Here is a 20923-nt window from a genome sequence, read left to right on the forward strand (position 1 = left end):
TGATACCTTTGTTGAAAATCAGTTGACTATATATGATATATGAGAAGGTTTATTCTGTGCCATGACCTCATTTTGTACAAGTGGGAAATAGACTCTATAATCCTCTTATAGTTATGTAATGGATACTTTGTAATAATGCAAATGTAAGAGTACAGAAGAACTACTCAGAGGACTATCATAGGTAATAAAAGGATATGATAACAAAAGAAGAAAAACAAATACCACCAAAAAAGATTTAAAGCATAGTTTTATTACAGATAGGTAAGTGTGGTTTGCTGTGGCTAAAGATATGTTTATAATGAATGTACAAGCTTTTCTATATACCAAAAGGTATAATATTTTTCTTTTAATACTGAACTAACATTTCTCTGACAAGGAAAGTCTGAATGGGCTGAGCCTATTTTAAATGGCTAAAGACTTTTTTTTTCCCACATGTTGCTTTTAATACTGGTAAATTGAATTCTTTTAGGTGTCAACACAGTAAGTTTAAGCATAGTGAAATCAATGAATACTACAAAACATGTAATTCTTACGAAGCAGAAATAATGGTTTTTATAATTTAAAACAGCAGCAATTTCAAAAGATTTGCTGAATTAAAACTTTACAAAATATATATATACATAGTATCATTCCAGATGATCATGGATTTTTAAAAATAGAATATCACAATCCCAAACTCTAACCCAAACCTACTACTAGATGTAGCTGGCCTGTAATATTTTTTACAACAATTTAAAAAATAAAAACAAAAGAAACCTTCCAATTCTCTTGTGCATAAGCACAGGTTACAGTGTGCTGGCTTTGATTCCATATCCACAAAGAGAATTTTAAAACAGAACAAGGACTTCACATAAATAATGTTTTACTTGTTATTAAGTATGTAACCAAACAAATGAAAATAAGTACTAACAACCAAAACATATCTTGATGTAACCAGTACATACACTCTTAAAGAATGACAAAGACGAAAAAAAAAAAAAGAAATAAAATAGTCTATGAAAGCCACAAGCACCTTGTTTTAGAAAGAGCACCGAGCAACACAAAAAGGCAACACGTAAGAGGTAGTGTACCACCGGCTAAGATGTATATGCCCATTGGGGACCTGAATACAGCTTAGTATTTGGGAAAATAAGACATATTAGACTGTGGCTTGTAATTTTTAGACAGAAGCATTGCACATTTGGAAGCATTAGCCAGTATTGCTCCATAGTGCTCTGCATCTCCAGCTGTCTAATGGGTACTTTGCTCTCAGTCAAAAAATACAGGCTACCCTGAAGAATTCCATGTTTATAAATTTTCAGTTCTAGGGAATTCTCTAAGAAAGCTCAGGTCAATATAATTTTTAAAAGAATTAAATACTTTATCAATTATAGTCCTTTAAAAATGCCTTTTCTCCTTCTTAGGAGGAAATCTTTTCTTCCTGAGATACTTTAAGATTTAGCCAATGCTTTATTCCATGCATTTCACAATGATAGTATCTTTCTGTCTATATTTTTCCCTCTGCAGCAATTACCTGGCCAACAGCACAAATTCTGATCTAATTCAGGAACCTCATAGAAAGCATACAGCACTGCTTTCAATGTAGTATTTCCTTTCAGTTTTGAGATGAGGAAGTTTTTGTACTTCAATTACTGGAAGCTGATTAGGGTCCTGGGTGTGAAAAAGGAATTTTGCCTTATGCCAGCTGCCATCTTGAATCTGTAAAACAAGAACAAGATGCTTTGATATGTAACTGTGTCATTAGGAGTCATTCCCAGCAGACAATGCCCTTCACTGTCAGACAACGTAGATTTAGTTTAAGGATTAGAGATAATGAATAGAAGGTCCCTAAAGCAAAGTAAATGCTGGCAGAGAGTAAGTGCTCATTTGTAACAATCATTGTGACTAGTTGAAAACACGAGTTCATTCTTTTCTCTACATGGCAGTGTATGTTCTGATTTTTCAGTCTCAGAGGCTAAGACTAGGCTTCTGCTTCTGTTGTCTGTGGATCATTGGACCAGATGCAAATTAAAAGGCTGTACTATTCCTAATATGAGTTACCCCCATCTGTTCTGTGTTCCTTTATTTGGGGCTAATTCTTCAGGATGGGCATTCTTCTTGGATGAAAGGCAATGAACTATTGCAACCTCTCTGTACATGAGGCAGGAAATAACCAGAATTGCTTCAGTCAGAAGTAAATTATAATTATATTGAATCACCTTTTAGGTTTCTTTTTTTTCCAGTCTGTGGTTACTGTTTCTATAGTTTCTTTCCTCTCTTCTTTCTAGGACTTTGTTTTTCTTATTATTGTATGCTCTTTTGTTTCTGACAAATTCTACTATGGAACAAAAACATATCATAAAATACCTTATGCTTATGATTCAACAAGACGAAATCGAGAAACACAGTTGACTAGTTTTGTGAAGCTTTTTATTAAGGATTTTATTCACTTACTTACAGAATTATCATAATATGAATTTTAAAATTTGAAGGATCTTAACTGTTAGAGATTACTTAAGCTATAAATTCCATTTACTAGTCATCAGCTTGGTGTGATAACTAGAACTAGAGCTCTGTGTATAAGACACCATTAGATTAACTCGTTAAATCTTTCAAGTAATATTTATTGAACACTAAGTTCAATTGGCACAGTTGAATAAGACCTAACCCTCTATTTTCTTACAGTATTTGGGAAATATGAAGGATGAACAAATTAGTTCTGACTTCTGAATACTAGCAGCTTACAAATTTAGTTGGAGAGGAGAAGCACAAACAGACATAACAACACAAGATAACATATGGTAAGTGCAGCATAAATTACGTAGACAGTGAGTGTTAAATTCCTCATTTCCAACTGAAGTACTCCGGGGAAGTTTTATGAGTTCAGAATTCAGAATTTAAGATGGGCCTTCAAGTATGCCTAAAATTTCCACTTGGTTAGAGAGGTAGAGAAGGCATTTCAGAGGAAGGTAATGACACGAGTAAAAACAAACATACAAATAGAAAACAGTTGGCAAAGTAGAAAATGGTTGCAAAGATAAGCTTAGCATGGGGTGAAGTGCACAGATTTTGAAAGAAATCCAGGAATCCAGGATTTTCTTTTTATATAAAATGTGAAATATACAAACTTACTTCACACAGTTGTGAGGATTAAATGAGATTTTAATTAAAATACCTAACAGTATAGTGTAGCATGGGCTGTGGAGTTATACACACCTGGGGTCTATTTCTTGATCTGCACTAATTAGCTGCATGACCTTGAGCAAGTTATTTAACCTCTCTGTGCCTTCACTTTCCTACCTACAAAATTAGACTTCTTTACAAAGCTGTTATAATTAGATAAAACAATGTATGTAGTACAGGGTAACTGCTCTATAGTAATGCTCCAATGATTAATAGTAGGAATTATTGTTGATGCTATTATTATTATTATTATTATTATTATTATTATTATTATTAATAGATCAGTTTGGCCATACTTTAGGGTTGACAGCCAATGAAAGCCCAACCTAGAAAGGTAGGTTGGAGCCCAACTGTTCTAGATGCTAAACAAAGAGCTGATAAGTTTAGATTGTATCTCAGAGATACTAGTGAGTCACTGAAAGCTTCTGGAAAAAATTGTAAAAGTTAAATGAGTTTGTTGATAATACTGATCTCTTTGCTTATAGAGAATGAGCCATATATTTCTAACTGTTTGCCTTTCATTTTTCAAATACTCAAGCACTATTTGTCTGGAAATAAAATGCTGTGAAAAGAGTCTCCAGTCCCCTGGAAATGGGAAGAGATCTTAAATTATGGGCTTCATGGTACACAAGAACAGGAAATCAAGCTTCTTAAAGTCATTAATAATATGTATGTAAAGTAGATGCTCTTCTCTCTAACAGGGTTGGGAAACCCTTCTGTAAAGGGCTAGATCATAAATGTTTTAGATTTTGTGAGCCATATAGTCTATCGCATTTATTCAACTCTGCCATCATAGTGTGATAACAGCTATAGATAATAAATTAACAATGAGTGTGGCTATGTTCCAATAACGTTTATTTATGAAAACAAGTGGTGGGCTAGATTTGGTCTATGGACTGTAGTTTGTGACACCTACTTTATACCACAATATTTTAAAATTATAGATTTTTATTACATCCATTATTTAGTTTAATAAGAAAAATGGGCTATGATTTCAATATTGATTGGCAGGGCAAGTCAATCTGCAATTATGCCCATGTTTGGTATCAGGTATAGGGACTGGCAAAATGCCCATGTTTGGTATGTATCAGGTATAGGACTTGCCTCTATAACCTGTCTTCATTAATGTAATGAGACATAAAATTACAGTGGTGAAAATATATGAAATAAATCTATTTATTTATATGCTCTTTCTATTCATGCAGGTGTAATATAAATGTTTCATATGAACAATTAAAATTAAACTTATGTGTTAATGCCTGTTTTGCATATAAAAATCCATGGATGTCCAATGGGTGTGACAAAAGTTGACAAGATATTATATAAGCAAATGATTGATTCTGAAAAATGTAAGTTTATTACAAATTGGGCACATTAAAACCTGCTACCTTTCTGGATCTTCAGCAATTAAAGTCTTCTTCCCATTATTTTAATTTTATGGTCATCAATTTTATGTTAGTTATATTGAAGAATTCTAAAAGTGCCACCTTACCTTGCAGTCATCTGAAAGCACCTTAGGTTCAAGTAGAGTGTTTTCTTCAAAAATCTGGCCATTCCATCCTTTGAAGCCAACAGGCAATCCTGAGCCACTTGACTGAGCACTTGTCCACACTGGCGTGTTTAGACAGTGAATGGTGATGATATGGGTGGCTTCTGAGCTCAGTAAATGAAGGAAGTTCATCTGGACTTTTCCAACTCCAAACTCCAACTAATGTCATAGAAATAATATACAGATTATATAAGATGTGGCAGTTGAGAAACTTATAACTTGGGGAAATCTGAGGAAAGTCCTTGAATGCAGCCTTGAGAAAGCCACTTTCCTTGGCATTAAAGTGCCAGTAAGTGGTATGCTGTTAAATGCTTAACCACCGGCTCTTGTAGGGGTGGGGAGGGGGTAATTCCTGATTTATAGCATTTTCCAATTTCCATGGTGTAAACACTCCCACCACAGCTTATTTCAGGCTATCATGGTAGTATCATTGAAAACAGGTTGGAAAGGGATATTAACAATAGGTAACAATAACAATGTTAACCATGAATCTCTATGAGCTGGCTTCAGCACACCATTAGGCTACTAGACATGACAAAAATAATGAAGGAATTTACATAATATTATCTAAAATGCATTATAATTTGTTGTTGATTAATGCTTTAAATTTTTTTGCACAAAAATCTGAAATTGTCTATACTTTTTCTTTGAATATCTTTTTTTGAGTTTCCAAGGTTACAAGTTGCAATAATAACTTGTTGAGTAACTTTAACTAGGAGAGACTTTAACGACAAGGATAGAATCTTAAATTCTTTGTGTTGCCAGCCCCTAATGCAGTTCCATTCATAGAGTGGTCATCAATAAATGTTTATTGAAATGAATGAATGCATGAACAAGTAGTAATAATAAAGTCAATAATATAGGGCAAAATTGGAGCAAAGAGGTCTGATTGCAGATTTCTCAGGCTTGGACAAGGAAGTAGATTTTTCTATAACTTTTGATGTTATTATTATTATTTTAGCATTATTCAAGCAGGGGTACTGTCATAAGGAAAATGAACAAAAATGGTTTCTACAAGGAGTTCATATTAACTTCCAAACATAAAATTAGAAAAATATCAGTTATAAGGTATCAAAGAAAGAAAAAAATATAAAATGACAACAACCAACAAAGTAAAAGGAAAAGAGAGGAAAGGCAAAGGAAGGTCAACGAGAATGAAAACATGGAAGGATCATCAAAGAACACTGGAGTTTAAGTAGTTCAGGTTCCTTTATTTTACAGCTGAGAATCCCAAACATGTAAACTACTTGAACTTTCTGAGCCTTGGTTTCTTTGCTGGTAAAGTGGAGTAGGACAGCTGTGTGGCAGGATTGTTATAAGAATTTAAGGTGCCACATGTCACCTCTACCACAGTGCCTGAGCAGAGTAGGCTCAGAGTATGATTTGCCAGGTTGGTAGAGGGAGAGAGACTAGAACCGATATCCCTAATGCCAAGCCTACTATTCTTCTCACTACCTGCCTAGTCTTTCTGAGGTAGAGTTTATGGAGGGGAGAGATGGGAGGCTTGACTCAGTCGAGGAAGGAATTGAAGTTCAGCAGTGTCACAGCTCCTATCTCCTTTGCACATGCCTCCCAGCCCCCATCTGTCTTTTATGATAATCCAGATAAAAATCCTGGGCCAAATCCAGGGGAATAAGAATGATCATGCAGATATTTTGGAAGTAGGACTATCATGCTGATCTTCATCAGAGGAACATGGATTCCCTAGGAATGAAAGAATCTTTCTTTCCTCTGCTTGAGAGTAATACTGGTGAATGTCTACTGAGATGAACTGGTGAGACACCCTTAATGAAGAGGGATAATTTAGGAAAGGGCATTGTAACAAAAAGCAGCTACAGAGACTAATAAACTGCAAATTTGAGTTGCTGCCTCTTTACGATGGACCAAACACACCATGGACAGCTGCATCAATTCTTTGTCAATGAGAAATAAGTTCTTGGTAATAATACCAAACTGGTTTAACCAGAAAAAGAAAGAAGTGCAGTTTTTATTTCTTCAATATATATTATAGATAGAACTAAGATACAGGTTTTATGAATGCTTGTCAGGGTCAATACCAGGGTCATACCAAACTAATTTTCATTCATTTTATTATACTGGAAATGTATGTTTAAGGGAGATTCTTTGTGCCAAATCATCAAAAAGAGCAAGCTTTGTGGCAAAATTCCTCTTTTAATGATGTCATTTTCAGAAAACCTTTAGGCAACTGATTACTAATTGCAAACATTGCAGCTGTTTGGGGATTTCCTAATGTGTATACATAAAGACATATATTCCACTTTTTTTTTTTTTTTAATATTGAGAGAGAGATCTGCATGAGCAGGGGAGGCACAGAGGAAGAGGGAGAGAGAATCCCAAGCCGACTTCCTGCAGAGGCAGAGTCCCATGTGGGCCTTGATCTCACAACCTGGAGATCATAACTTGAGTCCAAACCAAAAGTCAGATGCTCAACTGACTAAGTCACCAAGGTGCACAACCCACCCCCTACAACATTTTTAAAAGAAATTAAAAAGCCTAATCAGTAGAGAAAGCCATAATAATGTCAATCATAAAACACATAATCAAAATGTCAAGATTCACTAGAATTATTTTTTTAAAACATTATAAATGATCAAGCTTTAAACATATATTTATATTTTTATAGTCTTACCTGTAAAAAAAACTTAGATGATTATATATGGTAGAGAATGATAGCTTGCTTCCATTCATAAAAATCATAATTATGTGAAGTGATAGAATTTTAAAAATCATGTTCACTGATACTGGGCAAGTACCAGCATACAGTCTACCATTAATACATACCTTTGCTACAGAAACAGGAGATAAACATGTCTGACCACCAGCACTGAAATTACAGAAAACCTCAATGGCATCTGAAGGGCATCCAAGATTTGGATCAATCCAGTATTTTCCTATTAATTTATTGTAAAACATAAAAATATTTAAATTCTATAGTGAAACATATTGGAACCATCATTATAAATGATCAAGCTTTAATATATTTTTAGTCTTACCTGTAAAAAAAACTTAGATGATTATAAAGATACTTACATTTAGTCAGTGAATGAAAGCGGTAAGCACCATGCAAAATTGATACCAAAAATACTGTATTTTTCACATACTTGTCAATTTAAGGGCATTTTATAATTTCAACAAAAAAAATGATACAATGGCTGAATTTACAGCTTCTTTCCACAGATGAGCTCATCAGCTTAAAGCAAACTGTCTAAAATTAACATAGTTAATTTAGTTCACAAAGTTGCAATTGCTGTGGTGTACCTGCACACGTCTGTTCTATGTCATTACAGTTTAAAAATGAATATATATGTATATTAAACAGAAAAAAGTTCAACCTCTCTGAGGTAAAATATTACCTTTATGATAATTAGAATAAAAATAATAAGACAGCCTTTGCTTTCAGAAAGAAAATGTACAATTAAATGGTTACCATTTTTGCTCTTTCTTCATCAGATTTGTGAGAAAAAATGAAGTCCCTACAGCCAATGTAAGCCTGTCAACTATTGCTTTCACTGAATGTCCAGGAGAATCAAATGGGGTCTTAAATTCAGCCTACAGGAAATACTCAGGCTGAAAAGGTATTGATCTAATATCTAAATTCCAGAATAACAGGCTCAGAATAGTGAAGTAGCACCTAATTCTAAAAGAAAGAATTTTTGAATGAGATAGACCTGCTTTTTTTTGCTTTAAAAAGGTAAGATAACCATACAGTATTTCTCAAATGTCATTTCTACGGTAGGTAGAAATACTTGTTCCATCCTTACCCTATTGCAAAGATTCCTCTACCTCATCCTGGGCTTCCATTATTTTAGCCTTCTAAAATATCCTCAACTCTTCTTTCCTCAACTATTCCACTAATCCTTCAAAATGAATACTTGCTGAACTGGTGGCTCCAGGAGTAGGGACTGTCTTTTATTGCAGTGTTTTCACATTTTAGTGGCATTTAGAACCATCTGTTAAAACACCGATAGCTGGGTCCCATCCCCAGAGTTTCTGATTCATTAAGTCAGGGCCTGATAATCTGCATTTCAGTAGAATCTAATTCTGGTCCAGGGACATTTGAAGAACCACTGATCTATTGCGATATGAAAGAAAGGGGTGAAAGAAATCCTATCCTTTTTTTTTTTTCCTTCCCTCAGAATTTTGGGCATTTTGTAATGTTTATAGATATTAGTGCTGGATTTTTTTTTTTTAACCAGGATCTAATGTAGGCTTCCAGTTCTTATCTAATGGGGTAAACACATTATCTTCACTACCATCTCTTCTCTTCTAAGAAACAGTTTCCTTTTACTATGTGAGCTAATAAATTTCTTATAAAATGTTTTCCATCAAGCAAACTGTCATTGTTATATAGGGTAGAATGCTTTGAAGTCAGGCATTATGTTGTACAACAGTGAACTGGCAGGTACTTTGTGATTTTTTTCAGGCTATGTTGAGCTATTAATAAGATGCTATACCATAATATATCTTTGGTAGGCCTAAATGTTCAACCCCAAACTGGCTCTCCCCTAAGGACACCACTTCCCTTGCAGCCCCTTCACAGCCCCTATTAGCACTGTGCCTGGGGTAGGGAAGGTGTCTTTCTCGCTCTTCATTGACACCTCCGTTCTTTTTATTGTTTCCCTAAAACAACTCCATGGTAAAATTACTGTCATTACATTGTATCATCCATTATCCCTTCCTGTTGCAATCATGCTTTTTCTTTGAAGATTTTAGCTTTGGATGGCTATCGCTTTCAGAAAATCTATGACCTAATTCTTGGTGATTTTAAATTCACGTGGAGAGCACTTCCAATACTCTGGCCTCTCAGTTCCTTGAACTCTTCTGCCTATATTCTCATACCCTTCCCTGCTCCCCCTACTACCCCAGTCATTTCCCAGGCCATTATCCTACCTAGCCTTTGCTGTTACCTACAACTAGAATTCTTTTTTTTTTTTTTTTAAGATTTTATTTATTTAATCATCACACACACACACACACACACACACACACACACACAGAGGCAGAGACACAGGCAGAGGGAGAAGTGGGACTTGATCCCAGGTCTCCAGGATCACACCCTGGGCCGAAGGCAGCACTAAACCACCGGGCCACCGGGGGTTGCCCTACAACTAGAATTCTGCTATAATTTCCCCTCTTCTTTTTTTAAACTCATTCACTCTAGCGTCCTGACTCCAATAATCCCTCCATTCCCCAGGACCTGATATCCATTGATACTACTGTTTTTCCCCTATCTCATAATCATGTGTTCATTTCCCTTCCTACCCATGTAAAACCCATAGTCCTTTACTATAATTACTCCCTTGAAGACTTCCTCAACATCCCTGCCCCTGCCTCACTTCAATGTACTTGTCCTATAAAGTCTCAACCTTATAGCAGTCCAGTTTTGTGCCTAATCTGTGCCTGACCTTGCACAGCTAAATGTGTCTGAAGAAAAAGACAACCATGCTGACTAGACTCACTTTATATTCAAATGTTTGTAAGGCTGCCAGACAACATTGTGTTTCCCTAGTGAGTTCCCTCTGTCATTCTCCTAGTTAACTATTTGAAACCATTTCTTCTTCCCTCAACCTTATTATATGTATCCCTTCACACTTTATTCTTTTTTTTTAAAGATCTTATTTATTTATTTGATACAGAGAGAGAAAAGCAGACTCCCCATTTAGCAAAAAGCCTGATGTGGGGCTTGATCCCAGGAGCCTGAGATCATGATCTGAGCAGAAGGCAGATGCTTAACAGACTGAGCTGCCCAGGTGACCCTCCTTCATCTTTATTCTTGACTGATAACTTTTCAATTTCACTGAGACAACTGAAGCAATCTGAAATTAACTTATATAACCTCCCACTACTACATCTATTTACCTATCTGTACCTGCACACATATTTTCTGCCTTCCTTCTTTTTATAGTGGATAAACTGTGTTTCCTTATAAAACCCATATAAGGCTTACCTTATCTGTTATACCTTCAGTTTTGAGTTCTTCCCCTCTTATTTTTTCTTTTGAGTCTAATTCTGTTTGCCGTTTTTGCCAATTCTCATTCTTAGTGCTTTGTTTACCAGTATGCCTCATTATCACTGATTGTGTGCTGGGCACTATATTTGAGAAATGATTTGTGGAAATAATTTGAGCCCTAAGATGATGGCATATTTTATAGAGGACTTTTGTTTCTGTCAGATACGGGGTGGGTTACAAGTAGTCTGGAACAATCTTAGTCCAAGTTCAAAACATAAGATTCTGGGATCCCTGGGTGGCGCAGCAGTTTGGCGCCTGCCTTTGGCCCAGGGCGTGATCCTGGAGTCCTGGGATCGAATCCCACACCGGGCTCTCGGTGCATGGAGCCTGCTTCTCCCTCTGCCTGTGTCTCTGCCTCTCTCTCTCTCTCTCTCTGTGACTATCATAAATAAATAAAAATTTTTTTAAAAAAATTGAAAACAGATTAGACTTTTTAAAAAAAACAAAAAAAAAAACCACATAAGATTCTGAGGGGTCTTCATGATGTGAAGCTAGGCTACAATCTGTATGAATGTCTCTTTTCTTCCAGTGTATGTTTACTCTTAGAGTGGAGCCCTTTGAAAGCATTCTAAATCCCCACGTTTGGTGGGTCACAGATTCCAAGTTTTGATCCCAGGTCCCATGAAGCCACCAAAACCAGGATGTAGTTTGTGAACACACCCAGGGTAAAAGCAGTTCTAAGTGTGTTCATCTGTCTGCCATCTTCTTTGAAATATTGACTTGAAATGTCCTCAGTATTTTGTTAGCTATTTGATGCTTTTAACACTGTGTAGGGAATAGAGTTTTCAGCAAAAAATGATAACTACTAGTATTGATTGTACAGCTGACCACAGACCCAATAGAAATGAAAATGAAATGTGTATTGTAGCAGACAGGGTTCCCCTATTTTTCATTAGATAATTATAAATCTTCTACTTGCTTTAAAACTTTTCCTTGATGCTTCTACTCTAAATTGATTTTTGCACCTCTGGTTAGTGGATTTTGGGCTATCAGTGTAGGGATGAAAAAAATTCCAAGAATACCAAATCATTTGCCTACTCATTGACTCTGCAATGATGCACTTAATTTCCATATTGTTTAAAAACCATAATTTAAGGACAAGTGGTGGTAGGCACTCTACCATATTTTTTTCATGTTGCCACCTTTGGTGGACCTGATAGATAGTTAACTCCTGTTAACCCAAAATCAGTCCTTCCTATTCTCATTTTTAACATGCATGTGATAAGTTCCAAGCACAAAGTGTAAGCAAGTGATATCGTTAGGGTGAAGTAGGAAAAGCTGAGAATCAGTAAGGCTGTATAGAGGACATTTGTCATATGCACCCCCAGAAAAGGATACTCTGACTTCAGAATCATGTCTCCCTCTAAGAGTATTTGGTTTTTGATAACATTCAAATGCCTTCTACACTGATTCTATCAAAATGATTAAGATTTGAAATGAATACATTCTAAATCTCAAACACACTGAAATGACGAAATTAGACATCAGAGTTTGAGAAAAACCAAGAACTTACCATCTGATACCTTGTGTTCACAGTTAAGCAAATCTTTGCAGATTCGTGCTGGGTTATCTCGTGTGCCAAGAGGATTCTTGATGCTGCGCAGTAAATTGCTAAGGTAGTTCAGGGTCTTGAATATCTCTGCACTGTAGTCCATTAAAGTCACTTCGGTATTCTGGTAGCTCTGTCAAGTCATCAGAGGAATCGTATTAGCAGAAAAGCATGGAGTAGGTAACCATCACAGTAGGTAACCGTCATGATCAACATGGACCAAGACAGAAGAAAAATGTATTCTTGTTGTGTGCAATGAGTTGGAGTAGGGTGTAAAGAACAGTTTATATTTAAATATAGGCCTATGTGCTTTATTAATCTTGATTCTAAATAAGAGATTAAATTCACTCTAAAGGCCTGGTTTTCAAGCCAACATAAAACTTAACAATTATTGTGCCAATTGTAGTATAATGTTTTAAAGAAATTATATATTGAATAGAGTTTAAATAAGAAAAATAATTAACAATGATAGATCCCATTTTAAGAAATGGCTAATTTCATTTAACTATTTTCTTCTACAGTATCTAATTCCTTCTTAAAAAATTCCTTAAATGTCTTACATTTCAGTTTTAAGTGTTTTTGCTTAAAAACATCCCATGCATATATTTCTGTTTATTAAAAATGCTTACTTTGTCCTTAAAAATAGTTTCATTATGTTCAATATGTTTTAAATCCAATCTTTGAGATAAAGGCACATTTTGGACTCTGAAAAAATGTTCTGTATAATTTGTATATTGAGAGTGCCAATGTAAATAAAGCCAGATATATTACCTCCATCTGTAGGGCAGTATGTGATTCAATCAGGGCTTGAATAGCAGCATTGATATCCATTTGTTTCTGTGTAAAACAAAACTATTTGAGATTAGCAGTAACATCAACACTGAGTGCTTGAAAGTGGAGGCTGTAAATTCTGAAAGCTGTGTTATTAAAGTATCCTAGACTTGTTATCAGAAAGGGGTTTGTAACTTTTATGGTTAGACAGATCTTACCAATTTTGCCTGGATATCTGAAAGGACAATATGCTGCCTTCATCCAAATCTCAAAAGTCTCCTAATTAGAACAGGACCAAAGTCTAGAGCCTTCAAATGAAAAACTATTTGTCACTGCTACATAAAAACACACACACAAGTTACTCAGATGGAAGAAGAATGAAATATGACCCCCTCAGTTAATAAATTGTAAAGTGAAGAATAAATAACTGTAGTAATTTATAACAGTTACATTCTTGGAAGGAAAATATAATAAAATACTACTGTCCTGAGGTAGTCACCACATTCGTTTAATCTGATACTTTTGCGGTCTTAAAAACAATTTCTGAAGTTGGAAAATGCACCATTAGTCCCAAAAGAAATAATACAGCATGAATCCAATCTCCTCCTGTATTTAATAAAAGATATTTTTAGAGAAAGGCTCAGGATAACCATTAGTAAAAGTCTTTTTTGTATTTTATTTTTTAAAAAGCTTGGAAACTAAGAAGCATGAGTTGGGAGAAAGTTCTGTGAAATGGCATCTGTATAAACAAATCAAGCAATCTAACTTCTTTCAGAATGATTGTGCTGCTAAGATATCTTTTTACTTGGAGGGCCATACAATGAAAACTGTTTTCAACAGATCTCTCATAACTCATGGCTAGTAATTTGAAAAACTATTTAAAATGATGGGACAATCAATAAAATGCACTCTTCCTTGCCTCAACATGTGTTTTTCATATTGGAAAATAATTGAATCATTCTGTACATACATACTGCCAAACACTGTGATACATATTGAGGACAAAACAGTAAGCTAAAACGAAAACCACCCTTGTGAAACTGAAGTTTAAGGGAGAGAAAGGTACCGATCAAATCTTACATCTACATAATTGCAAGTTGTGATATGTACTATGAGAGAAAAAAATGTGCTTTGACCCATGAAAGAGATTGGGAGGTTTTAGTGAAATCTGGAGGATAAGAGCTTTGGAAGAATAGATCAAGGAAGGTTTCCCTGAGATAGTGACATCTGATCTGAGATCTGAAGAATAAGAATTGTGAGGAGAGGGGCTAGGAGAGCTTTCCAGGCAGAGTAATAGCCTTGCACATGAGCTATCACATAGAGAAATGTGGCCTAGTCACAAAGCAGAAAGGGTCAGTGTAAAAGTTTCTATGCAGATTAAATAATTCTGACCATCATGCCTGTGTGGATGAACAGATTTTGGGCATGAGTCACATAAAAATATTGGCACTAAACATAGGCAAGTGAATTAAGTACTAGATAGTAGCTACTTTTATATTTTCCAGTTGGTTTGTGATTATGGCTTTGAGCTTAGAAAACCTAGCATAAGCAGTTCTCAAACTCTTCAGTTCAGGACCTTTTTGCACTTTTAAATATTATTAAGGGCCTTAAAGAACTTATTTATGTGAGTTATGTCTTTTGGTATTTACCACAGTAGAAATTAAAACACAAATTTTAAAACTATTTGTGTTAATTGCTTTAAAATAACCCATCTATGTTAATACAAATATTTTAATGAAAAAGGATTGTGTTTTCCAAAACAAAAAAATGGGTGAAAAGAATGGTACTGTTTTACGCGTTTGTACATATCTTTAATGTCTGGATTGATAGAAGATAGCTTGACTGTCATATTTCCTTCAGTATTCAATTTATTTTGTGGAAATACATGAAGAAAATCTGACCTTATAGAGCTATACAGATATTTTATTTTATTGATTTAAGACCTAGTTTTTTTTTTTTTTTTTTTTTTTTTTTTTTTTTTTTTGAGATGAGAGCATGTCCCTCAATTAGGGGAAAGGGCTGAGGAGGAGAGAAAAGGATAAGCAGACACCACCCTGAGCATGGAGCCTCAGATGGGCAGACTTCACCACTCCGAGAGGAAATAGGATTATTTTAGCAGCCTTTTCAGATAAGTATGGATATTCTTCTTTGATATTATACCAAAACTTGACAAATGATAGGTTTTTAAAAAATATTTTATTTATTTATTCATGAGAGACACATAGAAGGAGGCAGAGACACAGGCAGAGGGAAAATCAGGCTCCATTCAGGGAGCCCGATGCGGGACTCAATCCCAAGACCCCAGGATCACGACCTGAGCTGAAGGCAGACGCTCAACCACTGAGCCACCCAGGTTCCCAACAAATGATAGTTTCTTAATGGTTAGTTGAAATGTGAAATCTGAAATCGTCTATGAACTCTTTTGTGCTTTTTATTTTAAAATCTATTGGTCTATCTTAAACTGTGAAAGAATCTTTTATGTATCCATGATTTGTTAAATTATGCATTGCTTATTTAGAAAACACTGGTTCATGGAATTATGTATGTAGATCTTCCAAATACTGACACATTTCATTATTATCACATATTTACATTTGTTAACATCATCACCAATCTCATCTGAAGAGTATAAGTACTGGGAAGCTATTAAACACACAGTGGTAAACAAAAGTTTTCCCCAATTTATCTTAAAAAAAAAAAGTTTTCCTCAATTTTTATTTTTGCTTGGAAGCTTGAGACTTATCATTGGCATCAACTTCTGTCAGTAGTTTTCTTGAAATGACAGGCTCACTTCAATCATGTTTAAGGAAATATCTGCCAAGTACTCACATTTGTATAACATTGTTAGTCTGTCAAGTAAATATGGTATTCTATGAAAAGAGCAACTAATTCCATTTGTAACTGAAAGCAAATGCTATACTTCAGTGTGCAGCAGAAGTGTTCTATATGTTCTTCTATTTCAGCACACAGATTATTAAAGTGCTGTATACTCAAGATTGGAGATTTAGGAGACAGCGAAAACAGTGGAGTAATAACCTCCCAGAATTTTCTCTCCTATAAATGCAATGAGAAAACTGGAAAAAATGTCAGAGTGAAGTTTTTCAGGATTATGGAAATTAACAAAATGCTTGCAGCAATCCGGGGAGATTCAGGAAAAATAGCTGGATTTCAGTAAGGGCAGTGAGCTTCATAGAACTTTAATTTGCCCTATTCCCATGTTTTTCTTTCTTTCTATGTCTTTCTTTCTTCCCATGTCTGTCTGTCTGTCTCTTTTTCTCTCTCTCTCTCTTTCTTTCTTTTGTCCCCCATGTCTTCTTTTTCAGTTCTGCAGTAGCTAAAAAACAACAGCCTATAATTACAGTAAAAACAAGAAGCCTAAAAGCCACAGGCGGGAGCAGTATGGGGTTGGAGTTGCTTCAAAGAGTCATTTCCAGTAAATTATCATTAAATGACTTGTCTGGTGGTTCCCTGGAGGACACTACTTGCATAGTTGTCTTTCTTTTACTTGACTCACAGCTCATCCAGTGCAAAACACCTGTACCCTGGGAGCATTTTTCAAAAACATGTAGAGGGAATTGTTTAACTTTGTGGCTGTCTGAAGCACTAAAAAGCAGTTGGGGCAAACAATAAGCTAACAAAAAGCATACGAGAAAAAGGTAGGGAATGAGATATCCAGTGACTTATTTTGACATATTTCTGGAAATCTAGAAGTCCATGTACATAGGTAGAGTTGTGCACATGCTTAGAAAATATCCGAGAAGGCTCTAAGTTTTCTCCTCTAGCTTTTAGTCTCTGCAAAGTCAGGAAGTTAAAGTTAAGTTATAGTTTTCAGTTGTTGCCTGGTTGAGCAATGATGGGTGTTCCAATATACACAGAGACATTTGGTAAAAACCAGGAGACTTGGGGATCCCTGGGTGGCTCAGCGGTTTAGTGCCTGCCTTTGGCTCAGAGCGCGATCCTGGAGTCCAGGGATCGAGTCCTGCGTCGGGCTCCCAGTATGGAGCCTGTTTCTCCCTCTCTTGTGTCTCTGCCCCCTCTCTCTATGTCTATCATGAATAAATAAATAAAATCTTAAAACAAACAAACTGGGAGACTTACTGGTTCTGCCATTTAAGGAAATCTCTCTCCAATTGTTAGCTGGCCACTAAGCTGTGTAGAAACTTCAGTGGACACATGTCAAAGAATACAGATTTTATAATATTCAGAAAAGTCACTAAACAATAACAAATAGCAACAAAAATAAACTCAAGGGCCAAGGGAGCAAATTTATTTCTAGAAATGCCGCATTATATTATTTACAATGCACAGTTTTCAACAAAAAATTACATGACATGCAAAGAAATATTAAGGTATGGCCCATAAGCAAGCAAAAATGCAATCCATCGATAGAAACTGCTCCTGAGGGAGCCCAGATGTTGTACTTATTAGACAAATATATTTATTAGCTATTTTAGATATGTTCAGAAAACTAAAGGAAATCATGTCTATAGAACTAAAGGAAAAAGATACATTACAAATAAAGAATACCAATTACAAAAAAATAAAATTATGGAAAAGAACCAAATAGAAATTCTGCAGATGGAAGGTACAAAAAATGAAATAAAAATTTTCTAGAGAGGCTCAACAGTAGATTTCAGTAGACAGAAGAATCAATGAACTTGAAGACAGGTTTATTCAGATTTTCCAGTCAGAAGAGTAAACAGATAAAAGAATGAATAAAATGAACAGAGGCTCTGAAACCTATGGAACATAAAGAAAAGTGCTAACATATGCATAATGGGAGTCTTAGAAGGGGAGAAGAGAGAAAGAGGGGCAGAAAGAATATTTCAAGAAATAATGGCCATAGGACAGTGATGAAAGAAATTAAATTAGAAGACACAAATAAATGAAAAGATAGTCCATGCTTGGATTAAAATAATTAATATTGTTAAAATGTCCATACTACCCAAACCAGTCTACAGAGTCATGCAATCTCTTATCAAAATTCCAATGGCACTTTTCGCAGAAATAGAACAAACAATTCTAAAATTTTTATAGAATCACAAAAGACTTTGAATAGCCAAAGCAATCTTGAAGAAGAACAAAGCTGCAAGTATCATGTTCCTAAATTTCAAACTCTATTTAATATCAAAATAATATGGTGTTGGCATTAAAGTTGACATATACAGACCAATGGAACAGAACAGAAAACCCAGAAATAAATCCATGCATATGTTGTGTCAAACAAAGGAGCCAAAAATATATCATGTGGAAGGGTAGTCTCTTCAATAAACAGTATTAGGAAAACAGGATAGCCACATGCAATAGGATAAAACTGGACCATTGCCTTAACCATATACAAACATTAACTGAAAATGGAAAAGACTTGAAAAAACACAGGTGGTAAGCTCCTTGATATTAGTTTTGGTGAATATTGCTTTTTTGGATTTGACAACAAAAGCAAAGGTATCAAAAGCCAACATAAACACTTGAGACCACATTAAACTAAGAAGCTTCTGCACAGCAAAAGAAACAATCAGCAAAATGAAAAGGTAACCTACTGAATGGAAGAAAATATTTGCAAATAATATAATCTAATAAAGGGTTAGTATCCAAAATATATACAGAATTCATACAACTCAATAGCAAATAACCCAAAACAATCCAATTAAAAATTTGGAAGAAGATCTGAATTGATATTTTTCCTAGGAAGACATAAAAATGGCCAACACATTTATGAAAAGGTGCTCAACATCACTAATCATCAGGAAGTGCAAATCAAAACCACAATGAGTGATCACTTCACACTTGTTAGAATGGCTATTATCAAAAGACAAGAAATAACACGTGTTGGAGACAATGTGGAGAAAAGGAAGCTCTTGTACAGTTACTGAAAATGTAAACTGGTACAGCCACTGTGAAAAACAATATGGAGATTCCTCAAAAAATTAATAGAATTACCATATGATCCAGCTAGTCCAATTCTGGGTATTTATCTGAGGAATACAAAAATGCTATTTTGAAAACATATATGCTTTCCTATGTTCACTGGAACATTATTTTCAACAGAAAAGAAATGGAAAGAACCAAAACCACCTGAAAGTAATAAAATGTTTTATGTCAATTATATCTTAATTTAAAAAAAAGGACTAGCTGAACATTTGTAGCTGAACATTTGATGAGAAACATTAACTTACAAATCTAAGAAGCTCAGTGAACTCCCCAGAAACATCATAAATTGTTGAAAGCTAAAGACAAAGGGAGAATCTTGAGAGCAGAAAGAGAGAAGACTCATTAGACCCCAGAGGTCCTCAATGAGATTAACAGCTAAATTTTCATTAAAAATCATAAAGGCGGGACGCCTGGGTAGCTCAGTGGTTGGGCGTCTGCCTTCATGATTCTGGAGTCCTGGGATGGAGTCCCACATTGGGCTCCCTGCATGGATCCTGCTTCTCCCTCTGCCTATGTCTCTGACTCTCTGTGTCTCTCACGAATAAATAAATAAAATCTTAAAAAAAAATCATAAGGGCATGAAGGTGTGGGATGACATATTCAGAGTGCTGAAAGAAAAAGAATGTCAACCCAGAATTCTATATCCATTAAAACTACCCTAAAAATGAAGAAAAATCAAGACATTCCTAGATAAACAAAAACTAAGAGAATTTATCACTAGCAAACCTTCCCTAGAAAGATAATAAAGGGAGTACTTCAAACTGAAATTAAAGGATACTAGGCAGAAACTTGAAACCAAATGAAGAAATAAAGAGCACTGCTAAACTATATGGGTAAATATAAAAGAAAATATAGATTCCAAATAGCCAAAATAATCCTGAAAAATAACAGAGTTAAAGGCCTCACACTTCAATTTCAAAATTTACTACAAAGCTACAGTAATCAAAACAATGTGGTACTATCATAAAGACAGACATAGACCAACATAGAATAGAGTCCAGAAGTAGACCCTCACACATATGGTCAAATGATTTTTGATCAAGGTATCAAGACCATTCAATTGGGAAAGAAGAGTCTTTAACAAATAGTGCTGGGGAAACGTGATATCCACATACAAAAGAATGAAAGCTAGACCCTTATCTTATATCATATACAAAAATAAACTCAAAATAAATCAAAGACTTAAATATAAGGTCTAAACCTATAAACCTCTTAGGAAACATAGGGGGAAAACTTCATTACATTGGATTTGGCAATGATTTCTTGGATATGACAGTAAAAGCAAGGCAAGACAATATAAACAAATTGGACTATATGAGAATTAAAAACTGGGTAAAGGACACTATCAACAGAGTGAAAAGGCAACCCATGGAATGGGAGAAAATGCTTGTATCATATATTGGATAAGGGATTTTTTTTTAAAGATTTTATTTATTTATTCATGATAGTCACAGAGAGAGAGAGAGAGGCAGAGACACAGGCAGAGGGAGAAGCACGCTCCATGCACCAGGAGCCCGATGTGGGATTCGATCCCGGGTCTCCAGGATCGCGCCCTGGGCCAAAGGCAGGCGCCAAACCGCTGCGCCACCCAGGGATCCCAGATATCCACAATGTATAAAGAACTCCTACAACCTAACAACAGTAAACAAGGCACCCAATTCAAAAATGGGCAAAGGACTTGAATAGACATTTTCCCAAAGAAAATATATAATTTAATAAGCACATGAAAAGATATTCAACCTCACTAATCATTAGGGAAATGTAAATCAAAACTACAAGTAGATATCACTTCACACCCATTAGGATGGGTGTTACAAAACAAACAAACCGGAAGATAAAAAGTGTTGGCAAGGATGTGGAAAAATCGGAACCTTGCGCAGTGCTTGTGGGAATGTGAAAGGGTGCAGCTGCTATAAAATAGTATAGCAGT

At 35.3% G+C, this 20923-nt stretch overlaps 1 protein-coding gene across 6 annotated transcripts in view; it reads right to left on the reverse strand.

Moving 5' to 3' along the window:
- Positions 1-230: 230 nt before the first annotated feature.
- COL24A1 (collagen type XXIV alpha 1 chain) overlaps positions 231-20923 on the reverse strand; it is a 387541-nt gene continuing 366848 nt past the window's right edge. For all 6 annotated transcript variants that reach the window (XM_072834343.1, XM_072834342.1, XM_072834338.1 and 3 more), the window contains 5 exons: positions 13063-13128; positions 12256-12424; positions 7514-7623; positions 4655-4870; positions 231-1698 (listed from right to left, as the gene is read on the reverse strand). In XM_072834343.1, coding sequence (XP_072690444.1) covers positions 1552-1698; positions 4655-4870; positions 7514-7623; positions 12256-12424; positions 13063-13128 — 708 coding nt within the window. In that variant the 3' untranslated portion in view covers positions 231-1551. The remainder of the gene's footprint in view (positions 1699-4654; positions 4871-7513; positions 7624-12255; positions 12425-13062; positions 13129-20923) is intronic.

The sequence above is a fragment of the Canis lupus genome, chromosome 8, assembly GCF_048164855.1.
Source record: "Canis lupus baileyi chromosome 8, mCanLup2.hap1, whole genome shotgun sequence".
In the NCBI taxonomy this organism is placed as follows: domain Eukaryota; kingdom Metazoa; phylum Chordata; class Mammalia; order Carnivora; family Canidae; genus Canis; species Canis lupus.